This window comes from Pituophis catenifer, unplaced genomic scaffold, assembly GCF_029215685.1.
Source record: "Pituophis catenifer annectens isolate HBS135680 unplaced genomic scaffold, rPitCat1.0.hap2 SCAF_112, whole genome shotgun sequence".
NCBI classification, from domain to species: Eukaryota; Metazoa; Chordata; class Lepidosauria; order Squamata; family Colubridae; genus Pituophis; species Pituophis catenifer.
In genome coordinates, this window is record NW_027256992.1 from 70,001 (window position 1) to 94,799 (window position 24,799).

The 24,799-nt window shown below is 43.3% G+C and overlaps 1 protein-coding gene across 3 annotated transcripts in view; it reads right to left on the minus strand.

The window, feature by feature from the left end:
* Window positions 1–24,451, minus strand: part of TP63 (tumor protein p63) — a 77,148-nt gene extending 52,697 nt beyond the window's left edge. For 2 of the 3 annotated variants that reach the window (XM_070956601.1, XM_070956602.1), the window contains exon 1: window positions 24,203–24,451. In XM_070956601.1, coding sequence (XP_070812702.1) covers window positions 24,203–24,424 — 222 coding nt within the window. In that variant the 5' untranslated portion in view covers window positions 24,425–24,451. The remainder of the gene's footprint in view (window positions 1–24,202) is intronic. The other variant, XM_070956600.1, reaches the window with a different exon arrangement.
* Window positions 24,452–24,799: the final 348 nt, after the last annotated feature.

Sequence of the window (24,799 nt, forward strand, 5' to 3'; positions counted from 1 at the left end):
GGTTCATTACGCACTTGCCAACTGGATACCAAGCATGTACTCAGAAACCTTCCAATCAATATCTATCTATCTATCTATCTATCCATCCATCTATCATCCAGCCATTCATCCATATCAGTCAATCAGCCAGCCTGTCTTTTTATCCATCCATCCTCCATCCGAATCTGTCTATCCATATCAATCAGTCAGTCATCTGTCCGTCCGTCCGTCCATCCATCCATATCAGTATTTATCCATGTCACTCAATCTGTCCATCCATCCATCCATCCGTCTATTTATATCTGCCTATCTATCCATTCATATCAGTCTGTCCATCTGTCTATCCATCCATCCATACCACTGTCTATTGATCCATCCATGTCTATCTATCTATCCATCTATCATCCATCCATCCATCCATCCATCTCTCTCTCCCTATCTAATCCATCTATTTCATCTATCTATCTATCTATCTATCTATCTATCTATCTATCTATCCATCCATCCATCCATCCATCCATCCATATCATCCATTTATATATATCATCCATCTATATATATCATCTGTCTGTCTGTCTGTCTGTCTCTATCCATCCATCTCAGTCTGTCTATCTGGGGCCTGGGGCCCATCGCTGTGATTCGATGGGGCAGCCAAGAACCTGAAGGGAGAGCTCCGGTCTCATGGTTTCCAAACTCTAAACTTCCATAATCCTATCGGTCGGTAGATCTTCCCTCAGATGATTGTACCTCCTGTAGATTGGAGTCTTTCTTTAAATGAAGCTTGGTGGTCTTGGATGATTGTATGTAATATACCAGCTGACCCTTCTCCTACCAGGAGAAAGGTTGTTTGAATAGTTTGGTTGATAATTACAGAATCCCAGAGTTGGAAGGGACCTTGGAGGTCTTCTAGTCCAACCACCTGCTCAAATGGGAGACCCTAGGCCATTTCAGACAAATCCTTGTCCAATCTCTTCTTAAAAATCTCCAGTGATGGAGCACCCACAATTTATGAAGGCAACTTCTGTTCTTCTGGTTAATTGCTCTCACTGTTAGGAAATTTCTCCTTATTTCCAGGTTGAATCTCTCCTTCATCAGGTTCCACCCATTATTCCTTGTCTGGCCTTCAGGTGCTTTGGAAAATAGGTTGACCTCCCTCTTCTTTGTGGCAGCCCCTCAAATACTGGAAGATGCTCTCCTGTCTCCCCTGGTCCTTCTCTTCAATAGACCAGCCATGCCCAGTTCCTGCAACTGTTCTTCGTATGTTTTAGCCTCCAGTCCCCTAATCCACCTTGTTTGTCTTCTCTGCAATCAAAGGGAGAAGCTTGGAGTTTGGCTTACGAACGGGTGGAGTTATCTGGGACAGGCATTCAAAAAATCCCTTTTATATATAGCCTATAGAAATGCTACATATCTCTGCTATAAATAAATGCAAGATGCCAGAATGAGACAGGAAGAAGGAAGTCTGTAATTTTAGCAAAGGCAGCCGACAGAGTTGCTTGCTCAAGACATTAAATTCTCGGAAGGAGGAGAGTCTCCCAGCTGAGACAAAGTGAGATATCCTCTCTGTCCAAAATCCCATCAACTGGATTTCTCAAGAAACCAGATTGCTTCGAAATGCAACTTCTAGAATGTTTCCCATCTCCGAAAACAGCCGGGAAGTCATATTGTGCGAACACATCATTGCGCATGGAGATACATTTGGAAAACAGCAACTTTGGAGAACTTGACCAAGCTTGCAACGGTCACTCTGGTGGGACACAGGTCTTTAGCAGAATGACAAAACCCACACAGGTCAGCAGAAGTCCCTTTCAGAGGGACCATGGCCTTAATAAAGGAGAATACTGGTAGCTCAGGGTTGAAATGGAAGGCCCTTGGTGCTCTCCGAGCTTGGTGGTTTCATTGGATGTTTCATGACCCAAGTAGGGAACACCATCAGTGCTAGAAGGGAGTGGGGTTTGCAGAGAGGAGGAGGAAGGAGGAGGAGAAGGAGAAGGAGAAGAATGGAGGAGGAGGAGAAGAAGGAGGAGGAGGGGAGGGGGAGGAGGAGGAGGAGGAGGAGGAGGAGGAGGAGGAGGAGGAGGAGGAGGAGAAGAAGAAGAAGAAGAAGAAGAAGAAGAAGAAGAAGAAGAAGAAGAAGAAGAAGAAGAAGAAGAAGAAGAAGGAGGAGGAGGAGGAGGAGGAGGAGGAGGAGGAGGAAGAGGAGGAGGAAGAGGAGGAGGAGAAGGAGAAGGAGAAGGAGAAGGAGAAGGAGAAGGAGAAGGAGAAAGGAAGGAGGAGGAGAAGGAGGAGAAGAAGAAGGAAGGAGGAGGAGGAGGAGGAGGAGAAGGAAGGAGGAGGAGGAGAAGGAGAAGAAGGAGAAGGAGAAGAAGGAGGAGGAGGAGAAGAAGGAGAAGGAGGAAGGAGAAGAAGAATAAGGAAGGAAGAGGAGAAGGAGAAGGAGAAGAAGAAGAGAGAAGAAGAAGGAGGAGGAGGAGGAGGAGGAGGAGGAGGAGGAGGAGGAGGAGGAGAAGAAGAAGAAGAAGAAGAAGAGAAGAAGAAGAAGAAGAAGAAGAAGAAGAAGAAGAAGAAGAAGAAGAAGAAGAAGAAGAAGAAGAAGAAGGGAAGGAGGACGACGAGGAGAACGAGAAGAAACAACAACAACTCTGGGGTCCTTTGGCTTGGTTGTTTCCTCACATTGCCCAACTAGATAGCATCATCAGTGCTACTGTGAAGCATGGCATAGCCCTCACCTCTCGCTAGAAGGACGAGCAGGGGAGAAGCCCCCGTCACGTGACACTGTTCCTCCTTGGGGGACAAGGCGTGGGGGACGTCTGGAGCAGGACCAAGTTGAGTGCCAGCATCGTGACCATGCCTTGCTCCACAGCCCCAAGGAAGTCCCAGGGACTCGTCCCCTGCTTTGTTTTAGGATCTCTGGACCACTTGCAGAGTCCACCAAGCATGGCTTGGCCAGGCGCCTGGAAGCCATCTCTGCCACCTGGGAAGGGACCGAAGGAAGGGAACGCCTAGTTTGGGCCAACCGCAGCACCTACATCTTCTGGAGGGAAGCCTTCCCACTGATTTAACCGTTCTCGCTGTCAGAACATTTCTCCTTAGTTCTAGCTTGAACCTCTCCTTGATTAGTTTCCACCCATTGCTCCATTTCCTTTTTACGGTTTATTTCCCCCCCCCCAACCAAGACAAGGACCGAGTTGCTTGGAAGCCGGTGACCCCAAATCAGAGCTTCCCAGCCAAGGTTGGGCTTGCTTTCTTCCTGCTCCTGCCACCCCGCAACAAGTCGGAGCAGGCTCGGACTCACAAACACGTCCCGTACCGAAGAGATTGGGTGCAGATGTTCCTGGCAAGCCGAGTCTTGCCTCTTGCAAGAACATTCATCTCCAAAACACACCGTTTCACCTACATCGCCTGCAGCTCGGAGGATGTTTTAAAAATTAAATCTCTTCTTCGTCTTCTTTTAACTCTTGATGAACCCCCCCTGACGGGGCGGAGAGGCAGAGAAAGAAACGATGGGGTCGATGAGAAAAGGAGGACAGGAAATTCAGTGGCTTTAGCGTCCTTTTGGCTCAGCCTACCTTGCAGGGCTCTGGAGAAGACCCCAGGGGTGGGTGGGAGGGAGGCAGGAGAAGACCCTTGGATGGAAAACCCAACTCGAGATTTATTAAATTAACACAAGATTCACCAAAATGCTTCATTTTTTAAGAGCTCTTAAATCTGTGTTTTTCAAACTCGACCACTTGTGATCTGCTTACTCTCTTGTAAGCAATCCCTTTCTCTGCAATCTCTCCACTCTAAGGGATGGGAGGAAAAGAAATAGGCATGGCCGGCTGGGGAATTCTGGGATTTGAAGTCCACAGGTCTTAAAGTGACCAAGTTTGAAACATACTGCCCTAAATGTTTTGGACATTTTAGAGTCTTTCTTTCTTAACAACACAGCTGATGTTTCTTTTGACCGTTACCCAAGGAAAAATTAAAATCTGTAAATTGGCTATTGCTGTTATCTTGTGGACGGAGTTTATTTTTAAAGGAGTTAAGGAGGGTGCAGTTAAAACCCAAGGTAGAATCAAGTGTTGCATTTCCCCGTAGAAAGAAAACCAGTTTTGTACTCATTTGCAAAATGCCTATTGAAAAGCCTGCCCATCTGATTCACACATACCAAGCCCTGCAAAACGCCACACGCTGGCCCTCTAAGTTACAACTGGGAGCAGCCTTTTCCAACATCAAGAGTCTGGGGGTCTACAGTTATCCCAGGCCGAGCTGGTTTAGGGAACCCACAATCATTCTGCTTCTTTAACCCAGGTTGAGGCTGTTTTGTGAATCCAACTACAGAGTTCAAAACAGGGTGGATAAAAATCAATGATTTTTTTTAAAAAAAAATCAAAAAAATCAGTTTTTTTTTCTTTAAATCGGATTTTTTTTTATTTTTATCGAATTTATTTTAATAAAAAACCTTTGGGGTAAAAAATCTATCGTAAGGTAGTTTTCTATTTAAGATTCATAAATAATTTAGTTTATTCAGCATGAAACGGAGCTGAGTTACGTAGCAGGAGGCTGTATATTCTGCAACACGGGGACTCTCGGTGAGTCAACGGTGGGTCAAAGGAGTAGCAGAGATGACAGCTGCTCTTTAAAAATTACGATTTAAATCGAGTGGATTTAAATCAAGCCTTTTTACTAGTGATTTAAATCATGATTTAAATTGTGATTTAAATCAATTCGATTTAAATCAAATCCACGGCGTCTTAAGATTGTATCTGCAGATGGGAATCAACCTTAGAACATCCCTAGATGACAAAAATGATGAGGGGACTGGAGGCTGAAACATACAAGAACAGTTACAGGAATTGGGTATGTCTAGTCTGATGAAAAGAAGGACTTAGGAGTGACATGAATAGCATCTTCCAGTATTTGAGGGGCTGCCACAAAGAAAAGGGGGTCACAATTATTCTCCAAAGCCCCTGAAGGCAGGAGAAGAAGCAACGGATGGAAACTCATCAAGGAGAGAAGCAACTTAGAACAGCGAGGACAATTAGAAGTTGTGGGTGCTCCAACATTGGAGGTTTTCAAGGAAGAGATTGGACAACCATTAGTCTAAAAATGATAGGGTCTCCTGCTTGAGCAGGGGGCTGGACTAGAGGACCTCCGAGGTCCCTGCCAACTCTGTTATTCTGTTAAGAGAGATCCATCCTAGAACTAGGGAGAAATTTCCTGAGAAGGAGAACCATTAACCAGTGGAACAGCTTGCCACCAGAAATTGTGGGCGCTCCATCACTGGAGGCTTTTAAGAAGAAACTGGACAGTCACTTGTCTGGAATGGTACAGGGCCTCCTAGTTGAGCGGGGGGATGGACTAGAGGACCTCCAAGGTCCCTTCCAACTCTGTTATTCTGTCCCGTTACTGTTAGCAGGATCCTGGCTAGCCAAGGGGAAGGAGTGTCTTCCTTGGAGAAATACCTGAGGAGCAGACATGAGGTCATCCAGGACCAGGTGAGTCAGTGGCCAAGCGGAACAGAGCTGGTCTCCTTCGCATACCTTTTTGGGACGGGATGACTAAGATGTCACGGCAGGGAAATGACACCATTTGTCATCCTCTTGAGATCCTTCAGCTCTGCCTTCCCCACCCTGGAGCCTTTCAGGTGATGTTTTTGGGAGCGGCTACCTGCAAGATGCTTGGTTCCCAGGTAGCTGGAGTCTACCTGCACGACCAGGGACAGCTTCTCTGGCGTCCATTCACACAGCCTCGCTGACCCCGTTTCGGCCGGGTGGATGAAATTGTGCAGGTTTTCCTCGACTCGCAACCCCAGCATTTCTGTGGCTGAGCGAGAAAGTTGGAAAGCGTGCTTTGCCCCCATTTTACGACCTTTCCAGCCGCAGCCGTTAAGCGAATCCCTTCCGTTGTTCAGTGAGAAACACGGTCGTTGAGCGAATCTGGCTTCCCCGTTGACTTTGCTCATCGGAAGGTCGCAAAAGGGGGTCACGTGACCCCGGGAATGCTACAACAGTCATAAGTACATGCCAGTTTCCAAGCACTCGAATCCTGATCACGCGATTGTGGGGATGTGAAGTGTGAAAAATGGTTCCTCACTCGCTTTTTTCTTTTCTTTTTTTAATCAGTTTATTTATACATTTTCAATTTACATACACAGGTACTCCGTGAGCAGCGCATTGTCTGGATCAATTGGAAGTTTTTAAGAAGAGATTGGATAACCATTTGTCTGAAGTGGTGTAGGGTTTCCTGCCTAAGCAGGGGGTTGGACTAGAAGACCTCCAAGGTCCCTTCCCACTCTGTTATTCTATATTCTAATTAGCTTATATAGCAAGGGGGGAAATCCAGCAGGTTCTGGAGAATCGGTAGTGGAAATTTTCAGTAGTTCGGAGAACCGGCAAATACCACCTCTGGCTGGCCCCAGTGTGGGGAGGGAATGGAGATTTTGCAGTATCCTTCCCCTGGAGTGGGGTGGGAATGGAGATTTTGCAGTATCCTTCCCCTGGAGTGGGGAGGGAATGGGGATTTTGCAGTATCCTTCCCCTGGAGTGGGGAGGGAATGGGGATTTTGCAGTATCCTTCCCCTGCCACGCTCACCAAGCCACACCAGGCCCACAGAACCGGTAGTAAAAAAATTTGGATTTCACCACTGTTATACAGTAATACTTTTCTAACTCCTAATGTCTACCTCTGTCATCCAAGCATTTGTAAAACAAATGCCATGTCCTTCCCTTTCTTTTATCTTTAACATCAATCTATCCATTTCTGCACAATCTAATTTTTTTTTTAAATTCCATTCTTCTATAGGTGTATTCTCATTTTTTCCAATACTGTGCAAATACATTTCTTGCTGCTGTCAAAACATGTAATATTAAATATATGCTCCCTTTATCACACTTCTCTGGTACTACACCTAACCAAAATATTTCTGGTTTATAATAATCTATGTGCTGCTTCAACGTTTTTTCTAACCATGTATGTATTTTTGTCCTGTCATTCTTTGCTTTTGCACTTGTCCATCACATGTGATCTGCTAACTCGTTTTTTTCAATTGTTGTAACTTCGAATGGGCATTAAACAAATGGTTGCAAGCCAAGGATTCCCTGTAGCCATAGTAATTTTTTATTTAAATTGCATGCCTCTTCCTGGGGTGGGTGGGTTAAGCCCTTCATGTAAGGAAACAGATAAATCTGAGAAAATTAATTAATAAGGGCAGGCATGGATTTTTATGCCCAAATCCCACACACCCCTGGGCCATATTTAGACAAAATAATATATTGCAAACTCAGAATCCGCATTTGCAGGACAGCTGCATCCTGACTCCTGCGTGAGCTCAGAGAAGGAGAAAGAAAAAATTAGCAGGCTGCAAAACGCAGGCTGAATAATCGTCTTCAGAAGGGCTATCTGAGCTGCAGTCTTTGATATGATATTATATTTGGAAGCTGGTTTAATGTATGTACACAGAGACGCCCGGCCCCTCCCCAAAATCGCAGCCCCCGCGTCACTTTGCAAGACTTGGTATGGCAGTCAGACAATGGAACCGAAGCAAACTCCATTTCTTATTTGTTCAGGAGACTTTCAGGGGATTTCCAGTCTGGAAGGATTTCACCGAAATGCTTATTCCACAGAACCAGTTCACATTTCAATCCTTTGAACGCAAATAAGCTCTTCAAATTTGAAAAGGAGACCTGCCAGAATGACAAATTTGTCTTCTCCATCCAGAGTTTCCTTCCTCCTAAAGCTTCCATGATGTTGCTTTTAGATATAACTTGATGAGGAAGAGGAGGAAGAATTAGACGTGACCATTTTGGAGAAGGAGAAGTGGTGGTGGAGAAAGAGGAGGAGGAGGACTGGGGGGGGGGGTGTCCTTGGTCCGCTCTGAGCTTCATGGGTTTTTTTGCAGACGTTTCATTATCCAATTGACATCACAGTGCTAGGGGTTTGCAGAGAGGAGGAGGAGGAGGAAAAGGGGAAGGAGAAGAAGGAGGAGGAGGAGAAGGGGAAGAGGAAGGAAGAAGGCGGAAAAGGGGGAGAAGAAGAGGAAGGAGGAAAAGGAGGAAAAGGGGAAGGAGAAGAGGAAGGAGGAGGAAAAGGGGAAGGAGAAAGGAGGAGGAGGAGGAGGAGGAGGAAAAGGGGAAGGAGAGGAGGAGGACCGGGGGGGAGGGGGGGGTGTCCTTGGTCCACTCTGAGCTTCATGGGTTTTTTGCAGACGTTTCATTATCCAACTGACATCACAGTGCTAGGGGTTTGCAGAAAGGAGGAGGAGGAGGAAAAGGGGAAAGAGAAGGAGGAGGAGAAAGAGAAGGAGGAGGGGAAGAGGAAGGAGGAGGAGAAGGGGATGGGGAAGAAGAAGGGAGAGGAAAAGGGGAAGAAGAAGAGGAAGGAAAAGGGAGAGGAGGAGGAAATGGTGAAGAGGAAGAGGAAGGAGGAAGAGGATAAGGGGAAGGAGGAGGAGGAAGAGGAGGATAAGGTGAAGAGGAAGGAGGAGGAGGAGGAGAAGTTGAAGGTGAAGAGGAAGGAGGAGAAGGGGAAGAGGAAGAGGAAGGAGGAAGAGGAGAAGGGGAAGGAGGAGGAAGAGGAGAAGGGGAAGAGGAAGAGGAAGAGGAAGGAGAAGGAAGAGGAAGAGGAGGAGAAGGTGAAGAAGGAGGAGGAAGAGGAGGAGAAGGTGAAGAGGAAGAGGAAGGAGAAGGGGAAGGAGGAGGAAGAGGCGGAGAAGCTGAAGAGGAAGGAGGAGGAAAAGGGGAAGGAGGAGGGGAAGGAGGAGGAGGAGGAGAAGGGGAAGAGGAGCTTTGGTGGCGCAACGGACTAAAGTGCTGTTAAGTAGCACTTAGCTGCCAGCTGCCTGCAATTACTGCGAGTTCAAATCTCACCAGGCTCAAGGTTGACTCAGCCTTCCATCCTTCCGAGGTAGGTAAAATGAGGACCCGGATTGTGGGGGCAATAAGCTGACTTTGTATAAAAAAAGAACACCGCTTGGGGGGATCCAAAAGCCCTACTAAACAGGTATATACAAAAGCATGAAGGCTATTGCTTAACGCATTGTAAGACACCCTGAATCTCCGGAGAAGGGCGGCATATAAATTGAACCAATAAATAAATAAATAAATAAATAAATAAATAAATAAATAAATAAATAAATAAATAAATAAGTAAATAAGTAAATAAGTAAATAAATATTAAGAGGAGGAGGAAGAGGAAGGAGAAAGAGATGGTGATGTCCTTGTGGCTTTCAGTAAACCTACAACTGCAGACAGAACTTCTCCTGCAGAGAAAGTTCACTATCTACCAACAGGCCACTCAAGGAAAGCTGCAAACGCCGCAACGTCTCCCAGCAGCCCAGCCCTTCGGAAGGGCTGCTGGCCGTCCCCTCCGCCTCCCTCGGTCCTCCTCCCTTGCAAACGGGCTTGAGCCAAGGAAGCCGAGTAGCGGAAGGTGCCCGACCTCCTTCAACGGGATCTAAGGCAATTAGGGCAACTCCTTGCCACAAGATGCACAACCGGCTGAGCAGCCCGGCAGACTCTGAAGGAGGTTAACGGGCTAAACTGCCAGATCGGTTGCCTCAGGTCCTCCGCCAGCAGCTGCTCCCTTCGGAATAACAGACGGAGAACGCTGGAAGGGACCCTGGGGGTCTTCTACTCTGCTCAAGCAGGAGACCCTGGGCCATTCCAGACACACGGCTGCCCAGCCTCTTCTCAAAAGCCTCCAGGGATGGAGGAGCAGCCACAACCTCTGGAGGCCACTTCCCTTCCACTGGTTGATTGTCCTGGCTGTTAGGAAGTTTCTCCTTAGTTCCAGCTTCAGCTCCCTCTAAGGAGTTTCCTCCCATTGCCCTTCCTTCCTGTCTTCCTTCCCTCTCCTTCCCATCTTTTCTTTCTTTCTTTCTTTCCTTCCTTCCTTCTCTCTCATTCCCATCTCCTTTCTTTCTTTTTTCTTTCCTTCCTTCCTTCCCTCTCATTCCAATCTCCTTCCTTTCTTCCTTCCCTCTCCTTCCAATCTCCTTTCTTTCTCTTTTTCTTTCTTTCTTTCTTTTTTCTTTCCTTCCTTCCTTCCTTCTCTCATTCCCATCTCCTTCCTTCCTTCCCTCTTATTCCCCTCATTTCTTTATTTCCTTCTTTCCCTCTCCTTCCCATCTCCTTTCTTTCTTTTTCTTTCTTTCTTTTTTCCTTCTTTCCTTCCTTCTCTCATTCCCATCTCCTTCCTTCCTTCTTATTCCCCTCATTTATTTCCTTCCTTCCCTCTCATTCCCATCTCCTTCCTTCCTTCCCTCTCATTAACGCATTGTAAGCCGTCCTGAGTCTCCGGAGAAGGGCGGCATATAAATCAAATTAAAATAAATAAAAGTAAAAATAAAATAAATATTCCCATCTTTCTTTCTTTTTCTTTCCTTCCTTCCTTCTCTCATTCCCATCTCCTTCCTTCCTTCCCTTATTCCCCTCATTTCTTTATTTCCTTCCTTCCCTCTCATTCCCATCTTTCTTTCTTTTCTCTTTCTTTTTTCCTTCCTTCTTTCCTTCCTTCCTTTTCTCCTTCCCATCTCCTTCCTTCCTTCCTTCCCTCTTATTCCCATCTCATTTCTTCCTTCCTTCCTTCCTTCCTTCCTTCCTTCCTTCCTTCCTTCCTTCCTTCCTTCCTTCCCTCCCTCATTCCCATCTCCTTCCTTCCTGTCCTCCCTCCCTCCTTCAAATGCAGTTCTGCAGGCTGACTCTGCCCATTGCCAGCAGTTCGATTCTCACCGGCTCAAGATTGACTCAGCCTTCCATCCTTCCGAGGTCGATAAAATGAGAATCCAGATGATTGGGGTAGGGGATGGGGCGAGATGCCGACTCTGTAAATCGCTTAGGGAGGGCCGCAAAGCCCTGGGAAGCGGTATATACCTAAGTCTAAGTGCTATTGCGAGTGTGATCGTTTGCATCGCCTTAACAAGTCGACGCGTTTATTTGTGCATCAGCTTTTGCAGCCACAAGTGTGTTTGACTTAAGACACACATTTGTTTCTCCTTCCTGTCTTGGCCTCCAGCCCCCTCATCATCTTGGTTGCTCTTCTCTGCACTCTTTCTAGAGCAGTGTTTCTCAACCTTGGAAGCTTGAAGATGGGTGGACTTCAACTCCCAGAATCCCCTAGCCAGCAGCTGGGGGATTCTGGGAGTTGAAGTCCACCCATCTTCAAGCTTCCAAGGTTGAGAAACACTGTTCTAGAGCCTCAGCATCTTCCCTCCCAGATTGGTCCAGAGCTGAAACCAGATTCGTTTAATGACCATACAATTCACTTAACAACTTTGGTAATTTGCTTAACAACCTTGGCAAAAAAAAAAAGGTCAGAAAACGGGAGCCAACTCATTTAATCAACTGTCTTGCTTAGGGACGGAAATGGAGACCACTAAGTGAAACATTTGTTCAGTGTGTCTTTGCCCCATTTTACGGCCTTCCTTGCCACGGTTATTAAGTGAATCACTGCCGTTCCTAAGTTACCAATATGGTTGTTAAATGAATCTGGCTTCCCCCCCCCACCCCCACTGACTTTGCTCGTCCGAAGGTCGCAAAAAGGGGGATCACGTGACACGGCGTCTGTCATAAATACGAAGCCAAGCGTCCGAATTTTAATCTTGTGACTAAAGGGATGTTGCAGCGGTCGTTAAGTGTGAAAAACGGTCCTAAGTTGCTTTTTCCAGTGCCGTTGTAACTTCGGTCACTAAATGAACCGTTGTAAGTCAAGGACTCGTGGGATTTTGCACTGCCACCACCTTAGAGGTTTTGATGGAAAGGAAGCAGGCTCTCCAATGCCAGTGTTTTAAGGAAAATGTGTGTGTTTGTGTGTGTATGAGTGTGTAATTGTTTAGGACAGTGTTTCTCAACCTTGGAAGCTTGAAGAGGGGTGGACTTCAACTCCCAGAATCCCCCAGCCAGCAGCGCTGGCTGGGGGAATTCTGGGAGTTGAAGTCCACCCCTCTTCAAGCTTCCAAGGTTGAGAAACACTGGTTTAGGAGTTGGTAGGTAGGTGTCAGGTTTGAAATCCAGCCCCAGTCCCACGGGATAATTGGGTGAACTGGGAAATTCCTTTTTTCCCAGTCTTTATTGTGGTGTTTGGGAAAACAGGGGGAGGGAATTTTGCAGATGCGGTTTGAATTCTTGCACAAAAGGAGGAGATGTCAATCTAACAAAATAACTATCTTTTTCTTATCTGGGAAGCTCCCAAATTAATTTCGGCTTTCTTGCTAGACCATGCTTTCCTCACACTCAGGCGGCTCGAGAAATTGAGCCAAGTCACACAGTCTAGATCCGACGAAATCATGAAACCCCCACCCCAGAACCAGCGTTTTCATCATCCCAATCAGGAAGGGGGGGGGAAACTTTTGATGAGTTTCTCCAGGTATCTCCTAAAAAGGAGGGATGTCCAACCTTGGCAACTTTTTAAGACCTGTGGACTTCAACTCCCAGAATTCCTCAGCCGGACGTGTCCATTTCTTTTTCTCTTACCCACCAAAGTGGAGAGATTGCAGAGGAAGGGATTACAAGAGAGTAAGCTATGCTGACCGGGGAATTCTGGGAGTTGAAGTCCACAAATTTTAAAGTTAAAGTCTACCCATCCTAAAGCCTAGAATTTCTGGAAGTAAAATGATGGGAAGATGGAGAAAGATCCAATAGATTTCAAAAGATCCCAAAAATTTTGACAGGGATCTACAGAGAACCCCAGAAGGTGCCTCCCCAAAACAGCCTCTCCAGTTCAATTGTCAATCATCAAAACGATTTAGGAGGTTACGGGTAGTCCTCGACTTACGACCCACAACTGAGCCCAAAATTTCTCCTGCTAAGGGAGGCATTTGCTAAGTGAATTTTATTTATTTTTATTTATTTTATTAAATTTCTATACCGCCCTTCTCCCAAAGGACTCAGGGCGGTGAACAGCCACAAGATAAAACACATAAATGCAAAAATTTAAAATAAATTAAAAACGAATTAAATAATTTGGCTGAATTTAAAATACCCCATAATTTAAAACAAATTAAAACTTACATTTAAAAAGGGGAGAAGATTTAGGCCAGGCCAAATTTTGTCCCAATTTACGACTTTCCTTGCCACAGTTGTTAAGCGAATCAATCTTCTACAAGTACAAGTTAGTTGTCAAGCCTCTGGATTTTGATGACATGACCGTGGGGATGCTGCAACGGTCATTAAGTGTGAAAATCGGTCACTAAATGAACTGTTGTAAGTCGAGGACTACATATAGTATGATCCACCCACAGCTGGGATGTCCGTTTGAGAGCCTGGTGCCAAGATTTCGTTGTACCCACAACTGTCCTCGCTCACCCTGGTCAAACCAGACTTCCCCCAACAAAAAGAGCAGGTGTTAAGTTAGCCCTGCGAGGTAGTCCTGAGAAAACGCCCCACCAGGATTCCCAGATCTATCCTACAGGAACAGACTGAAAACATTTTGCAGGAATTGGGTAGGTCTACTTCAATGAAAAGAAGGACTTAGGAGTGACATGAAAGCCATCTTCCAATATCTCAGGGGCTGCCCCAAAGAAAAGGGAGTCAGCCTATTCTCCAAAGCCCCTGAAGGCAGGAGAAGAAGCAACGGACGGAAACTCATCCACAAGAGAAGCAACTTAGAACTAAGGAGGAATTTCCTGACAATACGGACAATTAATCAGTGGAACAACTTGCCACAAGAAGTTGTGGGTGCTCCATCACTGGAGGTTTTTAAGTAGAGATTGGGCAACCATTTGTTTGAAATGGTACAGGCCAGGGTCTCCTGCTGGTTGGACTAGAAGACCTCCAAGGTCCCTTCCAACTCTGTTATTCTGTTACTTTTCCTCTCCTCTACTTTTACTCACAGAATAGAATAGAATAGAATAGAATAGAATAGAATAGAATAGAATAGAATAGAATAGAATAGAATAGAATGGAATGGAATGGAATGGAATGGAATGGAATGGAATGGAATGGAATGGAACGGAACGGAACAGAAAATTAGAATAGAATAGAATAGAATAGAATAGAATAGAATAGAATAGAATAGAATAGAATGGAATGGAATGGAATGGAATGGAATGGAATGGAATGGAATGGAATGGAATGGAATAGAAATATAGAAGAATAGAATAGAATAGAATAGAATAGAATAGAATAGAATAGAATAGAATAGAATAGAATAGAATGGAATGGAATAGAAATACAGAAGAATAGAACAGAACAGAATAGAACAGAATAGAATAGAATAGAATAGAATAGAATAGAGAAGAGAAGAGAAGAGAATACAGAAGAGAAGAGAATATAGAATAGAATAGAATAGTAGAGTAGAGCAGAGTAGAATAGAGAATGGAATGGAATAGAAATATAGAAGAATAGAATAGAATAGAATAGAATAGAATAGAATAGAATAGAATGGAATGGAATGGAATGGAATGGAATGGAACGGAACGGAACGGAACAGAAAATTAGAATAGAATAGAATAGAATAGAATAGAATAGAATAGAATAGAATGGAATGGAATGGAATGGAATGGAATGGAATGGAATGGAATAGAAATATAGAAGAATAGAATAGAATAGAATAGAATAGAATAGAATAGAATAGAATAGAATAGAATAGAATGGAATGGAATGGAATGGAATGGAATGGAATGGAATGGAATGGAATAGAAATATAGAAGAATAGAACAGAACAGAATAGAACAGAATAGAACAGAACTGAATAGAGAAGAGAAGAGAAGAGAAGAGAAGAGAAGAGAAGAGAAGAGAAGAGAAGAGAAGAGAATATAGAATAGAATAGAATAGTAGAGTAGAGCAGAGTAGAATAGAGAATGGAATGGAATAGAAATATAGAAGAATAGAATAGAATAGAATAGAATAGAATAGAATAGAATAGAATAGAATAGAATAGAACAGAATAGAATTCTTTATTGGCCAAGTGTGACTGGACACACAAGGAATTTGTCTTGGTGGATACGCTCTCAGTGTACATAAAAGAAAAGATACGTTCATCAAGAATCATAAGGGACAACACTTAAGGGTAAACTGGGGGGGGTACTTACTGAAATGCTTCCCATGCCCCCCTTTTTTTGTATGGACTGAGAGACCTTGTCTTTGTCAGTTATCCAGAACAGAACAGAATCCCTGAGCTGGAAGGGACCTCAGAGGTCTTCTAGTCCAACCCCCTGCTCAAGCAGGAGACCCTATAATCTTTCCACACCACTCTCTCCCTTCTTTCTCTCAAGGCCATTCACACAGACCATTAAACCTGGCCACCTTCTACACCACAGAAAGATGACCTCGATGGCCAGGGCGCCCCCCCTCCCCAACAGACTCCCCCAGAAAAAGCCTGAAGATCCATCTTCACACGGCACAGAATATTTGAATCACTCAGTTACATCCAGTCTTCTCCCTCCCAAAGCCATTCACCCTGGCAGTCCTCGAGATACGACCCCAAGTGAGCCCCACATTTCCCTTGCTAAGCAAGACAGTTCTTAAAAGTGAGGTTCGCCTCCTTTTATGGCCCTTCTTTCCGCTGTGGTTAAGTGAAGCACTGCATCTATTAAGGGTCGTTAAGTGAATCTGGCTTCCCCCTGTTGACTCTGCTGGTGAAAAGGCCGCCAAAAGGGGATCACATGATCCCGGGACACTGCGACCGTCATAAATACGAGTCGGTTGCCAAGCGTCCAAATTTTGATCATGTGAGCATGAGGATGCTACGACGGTCGTAAGTGTGAAAAACGGCCCTAAGTCACTTTTTTCAGTGTTGCTGTCATTTTGGTCACTAAATGAATGGTTATAAGTCGAGGATTAGATGCACCCCACAGAAACAGGGCCCCAATGGCAAGGGAGTAGGCAGCGGGGTGTCTTGATTCCGGGGTCCCCAACAGACACCCCCCCCTTCATTTCAGCCCCTTTCCTCTGGAGATCCATCCTCACCTGCACCCATCACCTGGGAAACCAGAGTTTCTCCTGAATGAAAATTCGGATGTCTTTGCACGCTTAATCCACACGCAATTTAAAATAAAAATATAACACGTTGGGTGAGCAAACTGTCATTACACCAGCAGGAAATTCAGAGAGGCACCATTATATGAAGAACATACTGGTTGAATGACATCTCCGTTTTAAAACACTAAGTTTTTCTTATTATTTTTTTTTTTTAAATCACTTTTCTAAAATCTAAAACCTGGCTAGAGGAAAAACATATATATATAATTAATTAATTAATTAATTTTTTTTTTATTTTACTAAGCTTTTGTCAGCCATCTGAGAAGTGTGAGACGGCTGGAAGGGTCTATCATGCGCGCAATGACCAAATTGATTAATGGCATATAAAGGCAGAGATCTCTATAATGGTAGTTTAATACTCTGACGATGTCAGCAGATGGCTGACGAAAGCTTAGTAAAATAATTTTTTTAAATTATTTTAAAATTTTAAGTTCCAGAGCTCGCAAAATGTCTGCTTCTTTCTTTACACAGACACAGACACATATATATACATATATATAAATAATTTTATTCATTTTTAATTTTATTATACACACATATAAAATAAAAATAAAATAAAATGAATAAAATTAAATTAAAAAATAAACAACAGGATAAAACAAAAGACATGACAAAAGGAGAAAAAAATGAAATAAAGGCAAAATGAAAAAGAAAACAGAAAAGGAAAGGAAAGGAAAGGAAAGGAAAGGGGAAAAAATAAAAAATACAATAAAATAATATGCAAAATAAAATGCCAAATAAAAACAAAAGAAAGCAAAAAAAATTAAAAAGATAAAAAACAAAACAGGCAGCAAAGCAAAATTTTTTAAAAAAATCAAGTCAGGAATAAAATAAACCAAAACTAAGTAAAATAATAATACCTTTCCTTGCACAATCACTACCCAGAAATTTCAACTCACCCCCTCCCCCCAGTAACCCCAGAGACCCTCCAGGGCCTCCCAGGAGCCCCTCCCAAACAAAATTAAAAGCACCCCGTCTTATGCAAGAAAACTGGGCTGGGTTTTGTTGTCTTCCGTGTGTGAAAGTTGGGAAAAGTCCTGGGGCCAAACGCCACACCCTCAAACTCCTGATCTGCTTCTCTTGAGGTTTCCCTACAACACCCCAAAGAGAAGTTGTAGGAAGGATCCCGTCGAAAAAAAGGGGGGTTGCTCCCTTCTGAATCTAGACACAGGGGCAAGCATTTAAACCTTCTGCCGATACAGCTAGTCCTTGACTTACGACAATTGAGCCCCAAATATACGTTGCTAAGTGAGTAATTTCACCCCATTTGACAATTTTTCTTACCACAGTTGTTAAGTGAATCACGGCAGTTAGTGACATGGTCGTTAAATGAACCCAGCTTCCCCCATTGACTTTGCTGGTCCGAAGGTTGCGGAAGGGGATCGCGTGACAGCCCCCCCCAGTCAGTTGCCGAGTGTTTTGATCACATGACCACAAGGATGCTACAATGGTCATTAAGTGTGAAAAACGGTCCTAAGTCACTTTTTCCAGTGCCGCTGTTACTTTGAACAGTCACTATGACTGTGTACTCACGAAACCGCCTTCTGACACCAGTAGCCTCTCACCGGCCAGCACGCTCCCATAGAGAGGGGCTCCTCAGGGTGCCGTCGATCAAACAATGTCAACTGGCGGCCCCCAGGGGGAGAGCCTTCTCTGTGGGGGCACCTGCCATTTGGAACGAGCTCCCCCCGGAGATACGGACGATCCTGGACTTACGCACTTTCCGCCGTGCCCTCAAGACCTTTTTATTTCAACAGGCTGGCCTGGCCTAACTTCCTTTTCATTGTTAATTTTAAATTTGTTTTAAAATAATAGGGGTGTTTTAATTGGTTTGGGCCAAATATTTAATGTGTTTTTATATTGTTTTTTTTAAATTTTGTATTATGTGTGTTTTATCTTTTGGCTGTTCACCGCCCTGAGTCCTTTGGGAGTAGGGCGGTATATAAATCCAAAAATAAAAATAAAATAAATAAAAACTAAATGAACTGTTGTAAACCGAGGACTACCTGTATTGATCATGCCTGTCATCCTAAGGGGGAGCTTGCCCCAAACTTTGCATGTCTTCTGAACAAAATAGAGGAGTTTGGGGATCCCTTAAGATCCCTTTCTCTGCAAACTCTAAGAGTTCAATTTTTGCACACACACACACGTGGGAATTTAATTTCCCCTAATCTAACTATCCCCGAAGGAGTAACTGGACCCCTTTTCAAACTGGATTTCAGCGTTCCCTCAGGATAGGGGGTGCCTGCGGAGGAAGGAGGAGGAAGAGACAAATATTTCATTTTTTAAAAAGCCAGCTCTGCAATTTAAAATCACCTTCAAAATTACAGGCAGTCCTCGACTTAACAACCATAATTGAACCAGCATTTCCTTTGCTAAGTGAAACACTTGTTAACTGAGTTCTTCCTCATTTTATGACCTTTTGTGCCACAGATGTTAAGTGAATCACTTTGGTCATAACGTGAACCTGGATTCCCCATTGACTTGGCTTGTCGGAAGGTCGCAAAACGGGATCACATGATCCTGGGACGCTGCAACCGTCACTTGCCAAGCGTCTTAATTTTGATCACGTGACCATGGGGATTCTGCAACGGTCGTAAGTGTGAGGACTGGTTGTAAGTCACTTTTCTCAGTAGTGTTGCAAGTCTGATTGGTCACTAAATGAATGGTTGTAAATTAAGGACTAGAAGTAGGGCCAAAAATTGTCGCAGTTGCCAGAAAAATAATGAACTTTAATGAATATATAATTTATTAGTTGTGTTTTGATCTAGGATCGTTTTAATTACCATATATTAACTATTCTGTTTTTTATATTTAATATTTTATCCCTTTCAATAAGCTTTATTGGTTTTTTTTAAAAAAAGTTTGTTCTTTTTAATTTTGGGTATCTTATACGTATTTTAGCTTTTCAAATGATTTATTTCACTGATTTCATTTATATCCCTCCTATCTCTCCTAGAGGTGACTCTGGGCGTCTTACCACCACGTTAAAAATAAGATAAAACATGAAATATTTAAATAACAGATATAAAACTTACAACTGTTTGCATGTAATTTTAACTTAAATGTAACTCATGTTTTTTACTGCAACCGTCGTGTAGTATGAGAACGTCGGTAAGCGTCCGAATTTTGATCACGTGGGATGCTCCAATTGATTGGAAGTACCGAAAAACGTGGCAAGTCGCTTTTTTAGTGTTGTTGTAACTGTTGTAAGTACCAGTACTTGTATTCAAAGCGTTTGTTTGGGGGACGGTGAACCCTGTAAAAATAGCCAATTCTTAGGCTCTGCAGGCTGCAGCTGGAATTCTTCCTTTCACGAGACTAGCAGAAGATTGCAGACTTAGGTGCAAATATTTTGCTGCTTTTTTTTTTCCTCTCAAGGGCAGGGAGGGGACGGTAATAAAAAAAGGGGGGAGGTTCATTTCCAACTTTCCCGCAACTGGTTTTTCCCGGAGCATCAGTTGCCAAATTGTGTTCCCAGAAACAACGGGGTGAGTAGGTGGGCAGCTGGCAGGAAGGGGGGGCGAGAAATCACCCAATGGCAGGAGGGCGCAGGGCTTCCGAAGGCCCCTGCGCGGAGAGTCCTGCGTGGGAACTGGACACGTCCAAAGGTCTCACATGAGGATGACGCCATCGTCTCCTCCTCCTCCTCCTCTCGTGCAAGAGACCTCACACCTGGGGCTGACCATTCACACGCACCCTTGATCTACGTAGGGTGGAGGAATGGTGGGGAGCCTTCGCTTGTGTGGTTGAGGATTGCTCTTTCTTTCTATCCTTTCTTAAATCTTTCTTTCTTTCTTCCTTCTATCTATCCTTTCTTAAATCTTTTTTCTTTCTTTTTTCTTTCTCTCTTTCCTTTCTTAAATCTATCTTTCTCCTTAAATCAATTTCTTTCTTTCTTTTTTCTTTCTTTCTTTTTCTTTCCTTTCTTAAATCAATTTCTTTCTTTGTTTGTTTTCTCTTTCTTTCTCTTTCTTTTCTTTCTTAAATCTATCTTTCTTTCTCTTTAAATCAATTTCTTTCTTTCTTTTTTCTTTCTTTTTCTTTCCTTTCTTAAATCAATTTGTTTGTTTTCTCTTTCTTTCTCTTTCTTTCCTTTCTTAAATCTATCTTTCTTTCTCTTTAAATCAATTTCTTTCTTTCTTTTTTCTTTCCTTTCTTAAATCAATCTTTCTTTCTTTGTTTTCTTTCTTTCCTTTCTTAAATCTATCTATCTTCCTTTCTTTCTTTTTTCTCTCTCTCTTTCCTTTCTTAAATCTATCTTTCTCCTTAAATCAATTTCTTTGTTTGTTTGTTTTTTTCTTTTTTTCTCTTTCTTTCCTTTCTTAAATCAATTTCTTTCTTTCTTTCTTTGTTTTTTCTTTCTTTCTTTTTTCTTTCTTAAATCTATCTTTCTTTCTCTTTAAATCAATTTCTTTCTTTCTTTTTTTCTTTCCTTTCTTAAATCAATCTTTCTTTCTTTGTTTTCTTTCTTTCCTTTCTTAAATCTATCTATCTTCCTTTCTTTCTTTTTTCTCTCTCTCTTTCCTTTCTTAAATCTATCTTTCTCCTTAAATCAATTTCTTTGTTTGTTTGTTTTTTTCTTTTTTTCTCTTTCTTTCCTTTCTTAAATCAATTTCTTTCTTTCTTTCTTTGTTTTTTCTTTCTTTCTTTTTTCTTTCTTAAATCTATCTTTCTTTCTCTTTAAATCAATTTCTTTCTTTCTTTTTTTCTTTCCTTTCTTAAATCAATCTTTCTTTCTTTGTTTTCTTTCTTTCCTTTCTTAAATCTATCTATCTTCCTTTCTTTCTTTTCCTTCCCTCCTCCCTCCCTTCTTTTGGCAATGTGTTCTTTGCATACATCCCTTGGCATCTGGCAACCTTCCCAGCCAATTTCTGTCAAGCAAAGCCAATGCGGAACCTGTTACTAACTTAACAACTGTGGCAAGAACATTTAGCATCGGTCTCGCCTAACAACAGAAATTTTGGGCTCAATTGTGGTCATCGGTTTAGAGGCCTACCAATATTTCCTTGAAAACCTCCCTTGATGGGAGTGTCCATAACTCCAGGCTACGTCACTGATCAATTGTTCTCACGGGTCAGAATAATTTCTCCTTACTTCTAAGTTGGTTCTCAACATGCTTGCTAACCCACCAGGAGAAAGAAACGAGTTCAAGAGAGAAAGCTTGATGAAAATAAAATCTCCTCTGGCAATTCAAGTCACTTTTGGAAGAGTTGGTGGAAATTGTGAGAAGACATTCAACCTTCAGGAACTCCTTGGGTGGAGCACCATTCAATTAAAACTGTTAGTAGGTCATGGTAACCTAAGAGATACTTCCAGTTGGGTTGGTTCCTAACCTGTCATTAAGGAGAAAGGAGGATGACAACTGTTGGCTGAAGAGCCCTGAAGTCACATCAAGTGAAAAGAAGAAGCGGTTGACTTAAGCAGCCCAGCGATGAGATCTTAATATCTTCTGACTTTGGGCCAAGTTAAGACAACTGTGAAAGTCAAGGGTGACAACACAAAGGAAAGTTGCAGGAAGCAAGAGAGGAGCCACCAAATTCTCAAGATCTTCACTTACAATGATAGTTGCCCATCCACCACCTGGACAAGTCAGGACTGTCAATCAACGTTCATGAGATCAAGGGTGCAGGCCAACACATATGGATGGGACCAAAAGCCTTCACACATGATAACAGTCCTGGAGCAATGAAGCTTCCAGATTCAGACAAACACATTTCCTTCAATTTTAGAAAGACGCAACTCCCAGATTCTGCTTGAAGTCCCCCTCGTGTTATGGGGTCTCCTCAGCTCCTCAACTCAGGAAGAATAATTTAATCCAGGGATCTCCCAACTTGTCAATTTTAAGACTTGTGGGTTTCAACTTCCAGAATTCCCCAACCAGCCATGCTGACGAGTCTTAAGCTGACACTGAAAGAGAGCACTAAACCACCCATAAGACCATGTTCTCCATCCTGGTTGAGCTGAGAAGAAGAAAAAAACCAGTCTGGATTAGAAAGTGGCTTTCTTTGGTCAGTATATATTTTAAGGAAAGTTCTCAGAAAAGCTATTTCCTTGGTCTCTCATCTATCTCTAGTTGTGGCCAAAATTGTGGAAACCTTTTTGGGAAAAGTGTATTTTTTGAGGCTTGATGGCTAATAACACCACTTTTTCTTTTGGAGTTTCAAGATAATCCTATTCCACTGCTGGAATGAATGGCCTGGGAATAGCCCAGATCTTCTTAACCCAATTGAAAATCTATGGAGCCGATTAAAGAAACTGGTTAGTCAGAAGCGACCCAGCAATCAAACCCAGTTAATAGAAGCCATCATTCAATCTTGGTTTCCCATTAGAACAGCTGCAGAACTCAAAAGACTTGGTTCACTCCATGGGAAGACGTTGTAAGGCCGTCATTCATGATAAAGGTTACCCAATTAAGGATTAACTGACGTGGTAATCATTTTTGTATCTCTCGTTTTTTCTACGTGCTTCGCTTTTCTTCTTTATACTGTCACTGCTACTCTAATAGCAAATCCTTTGTAAAAGATATTGCATCACATTCTTGATTAAATTATCTTTCCATGGATATATAATTTTATGGTACTACTGCATAAAAAAAAAAAGTGGCGTTATTAGCTCGTTTTAGAAAATACACTTTTCCCAAAAGGTTTCCACAATTTTGGCCACTACTATAGAGACACGTTTCTGAAGACACATCTTGAAGGTCCCGAAGGCAAGGCAAGAGCTCAACCATGGCCAACGTTCCCCCAATCAGTTGGGATCAGGAGAAAAACCAAGTGAGACTCCACCCCATGTCTTTCCATGTGCTCTCCTACACAATCTCCTCTTTTGTGTGTGATTATTTAAAAAAAAAAAAGACAATTCTGTGACAATTTGGAGAAAAAATCTGGATTGTCCCATGAGCTCTCAGATCTCCTCCTCTCCCTACAATTAACAAAACCAGCCCAGAACCTACCCATTACAGAACCTCCAAGATCTGGAATACAGGTAGTCCTCGATTTATGACAGTTCGCTTAGTGACCGTTCAGAGTTACAATGGCACTGAAAAAAGTGTCTTATGACCAATTGTCGCACACTTATGACTGTTGCAGCCTCCCCGTGGTCACATGTTCAAAAGTCAGACTTTTAGCAACTGACTTGTATTTATGACCGTTGCAGTGTTCCCGGGGGGGGGGGGGTGTCACGTGATCCCCCTTTTACGATCTTCCGACAAAGCAACGGGGAAGCCAAATTCACTTAGCGACGGTGTTACTAACTGAACAACAGCAGGGATTCACTTAGCAACGGTGGCAAGAAAGGGAGCTTCACAACCGTCTTTCTTCATAATCAAAATCGTGGGCTCAATTGTGGCCATACATCGAGGACTCCTGTTAATACGACCACAGGATTTCAGAGGTGCCCAGAGGCCTTGCAATTTCCAAAAGACCTGGGCAAATAAGAAAATTACCACTTCTTTGGCTTAATTGCAGACCAGGTTTCCCTTTCCCTTTTTACTTTTCATTATTATTATTGAGAGAAGCAATTTTCAAAGTGGAGAAAATGTGATTATAGAAAAACTATAAGAAACATGAAGATTATGAATGAATTTTTGATTACTAATAAGAATTGTTGATTGATTTAACGATGACAGAAAATTGCTTTCTTAAAAGGGTTTAAAATATTGTTCTTTATAGAAAATAAGAAAATGTGAATGAAGCTTTGAATAGTAACAAGAACTGTCTATAGATTTTATGATTATTTTTAAAGCGAGAAAAGTTCTTTTTTGTTTTTAACCAGTTGAAAAGAGAAGGAAGAGGACTGTGGAAAGGAGGAGGAGGAGGAGGAGAAGGAGAAAGAAGACTGTGGGGTCCTTGGTGCTCTCTGAGCTTGGTGGTTTTCTTGCAGACATTTCATGACCCAACTAGGTAATATCATCAGTACTAGAAGGGAGTGGGGATTGTGGAGAGGAGGAGGAGGAGGAGGGGAGGGAGAGGAGAATTGTGGGGTCCTTGTTGCTCTCTGAGTTTGATTTTCTTGCGGACATTTCATGTCCCAACTCGGTAACCTCTTCAATGAATAAGCAGGGAATAACACCAGACAAACAGTCGAGCAGAAAACAGTATTCTAATCAAGGACTACCCAGGATAAAAGTACCTCCCCACAATCCTGGCAGGCCAAGCAACCGTCCCTAACAGGACCTCCTCCATGCCAAACCCAGCTGCCCTCGCCTTATTCCTTTTTTGGGGACCCAACCAGACCCAACCCGTCCCCGAAAGTTGACTCACCGTCCATGTGGCCGACTTTGCAGTGCTGGACTGTTGAAATGAGACGTCGAAGCTGTGAGGCCCCGGATAATCTGTGTTGGAGGGGATGGCCGGAGACGGGGAGAGGGCGTCGAAGGTGGAGCTGGGCTGGGCGTAGGGGGACGGGGCCGTGACGCTGTTCTGGGCGTGCTCCGTGTTGTATGGGCTTGTGGACGAAGAGCCGTTTTGAATCTGCTGGTCCATGCTGTTCAGAAGCCCCAGGTTGGTGTACTGCGGCTAGGAGGAGAGGAAGAGAGGAGAGAGAAGGGTTACCGGGTGGAGCAAGTCACTTAGTAGGACTTGGATTGTCTGTTTAAGCCAAGGAACCACCTGGGAAACCCATGCAAAGTGGGTTGGCTTCTGATCAAGTAGGCAACAATACCAGAGAACTGAACGGTGGGGTCCTTGGTGCTCTCTGGGCTTGGTGGTTTTCTTGCAAACGTTTTATGACCGAACTAGGTATCATCATCAGAAGGAGTGGGAGGAGGAGTGGAGAGGAGAGGAGGACTCTCTAAGCATGGTGGTTTTCTTGCAGACATTTCATTACCCAACTAGCTAACATTGGTGGCTCAGCAGACT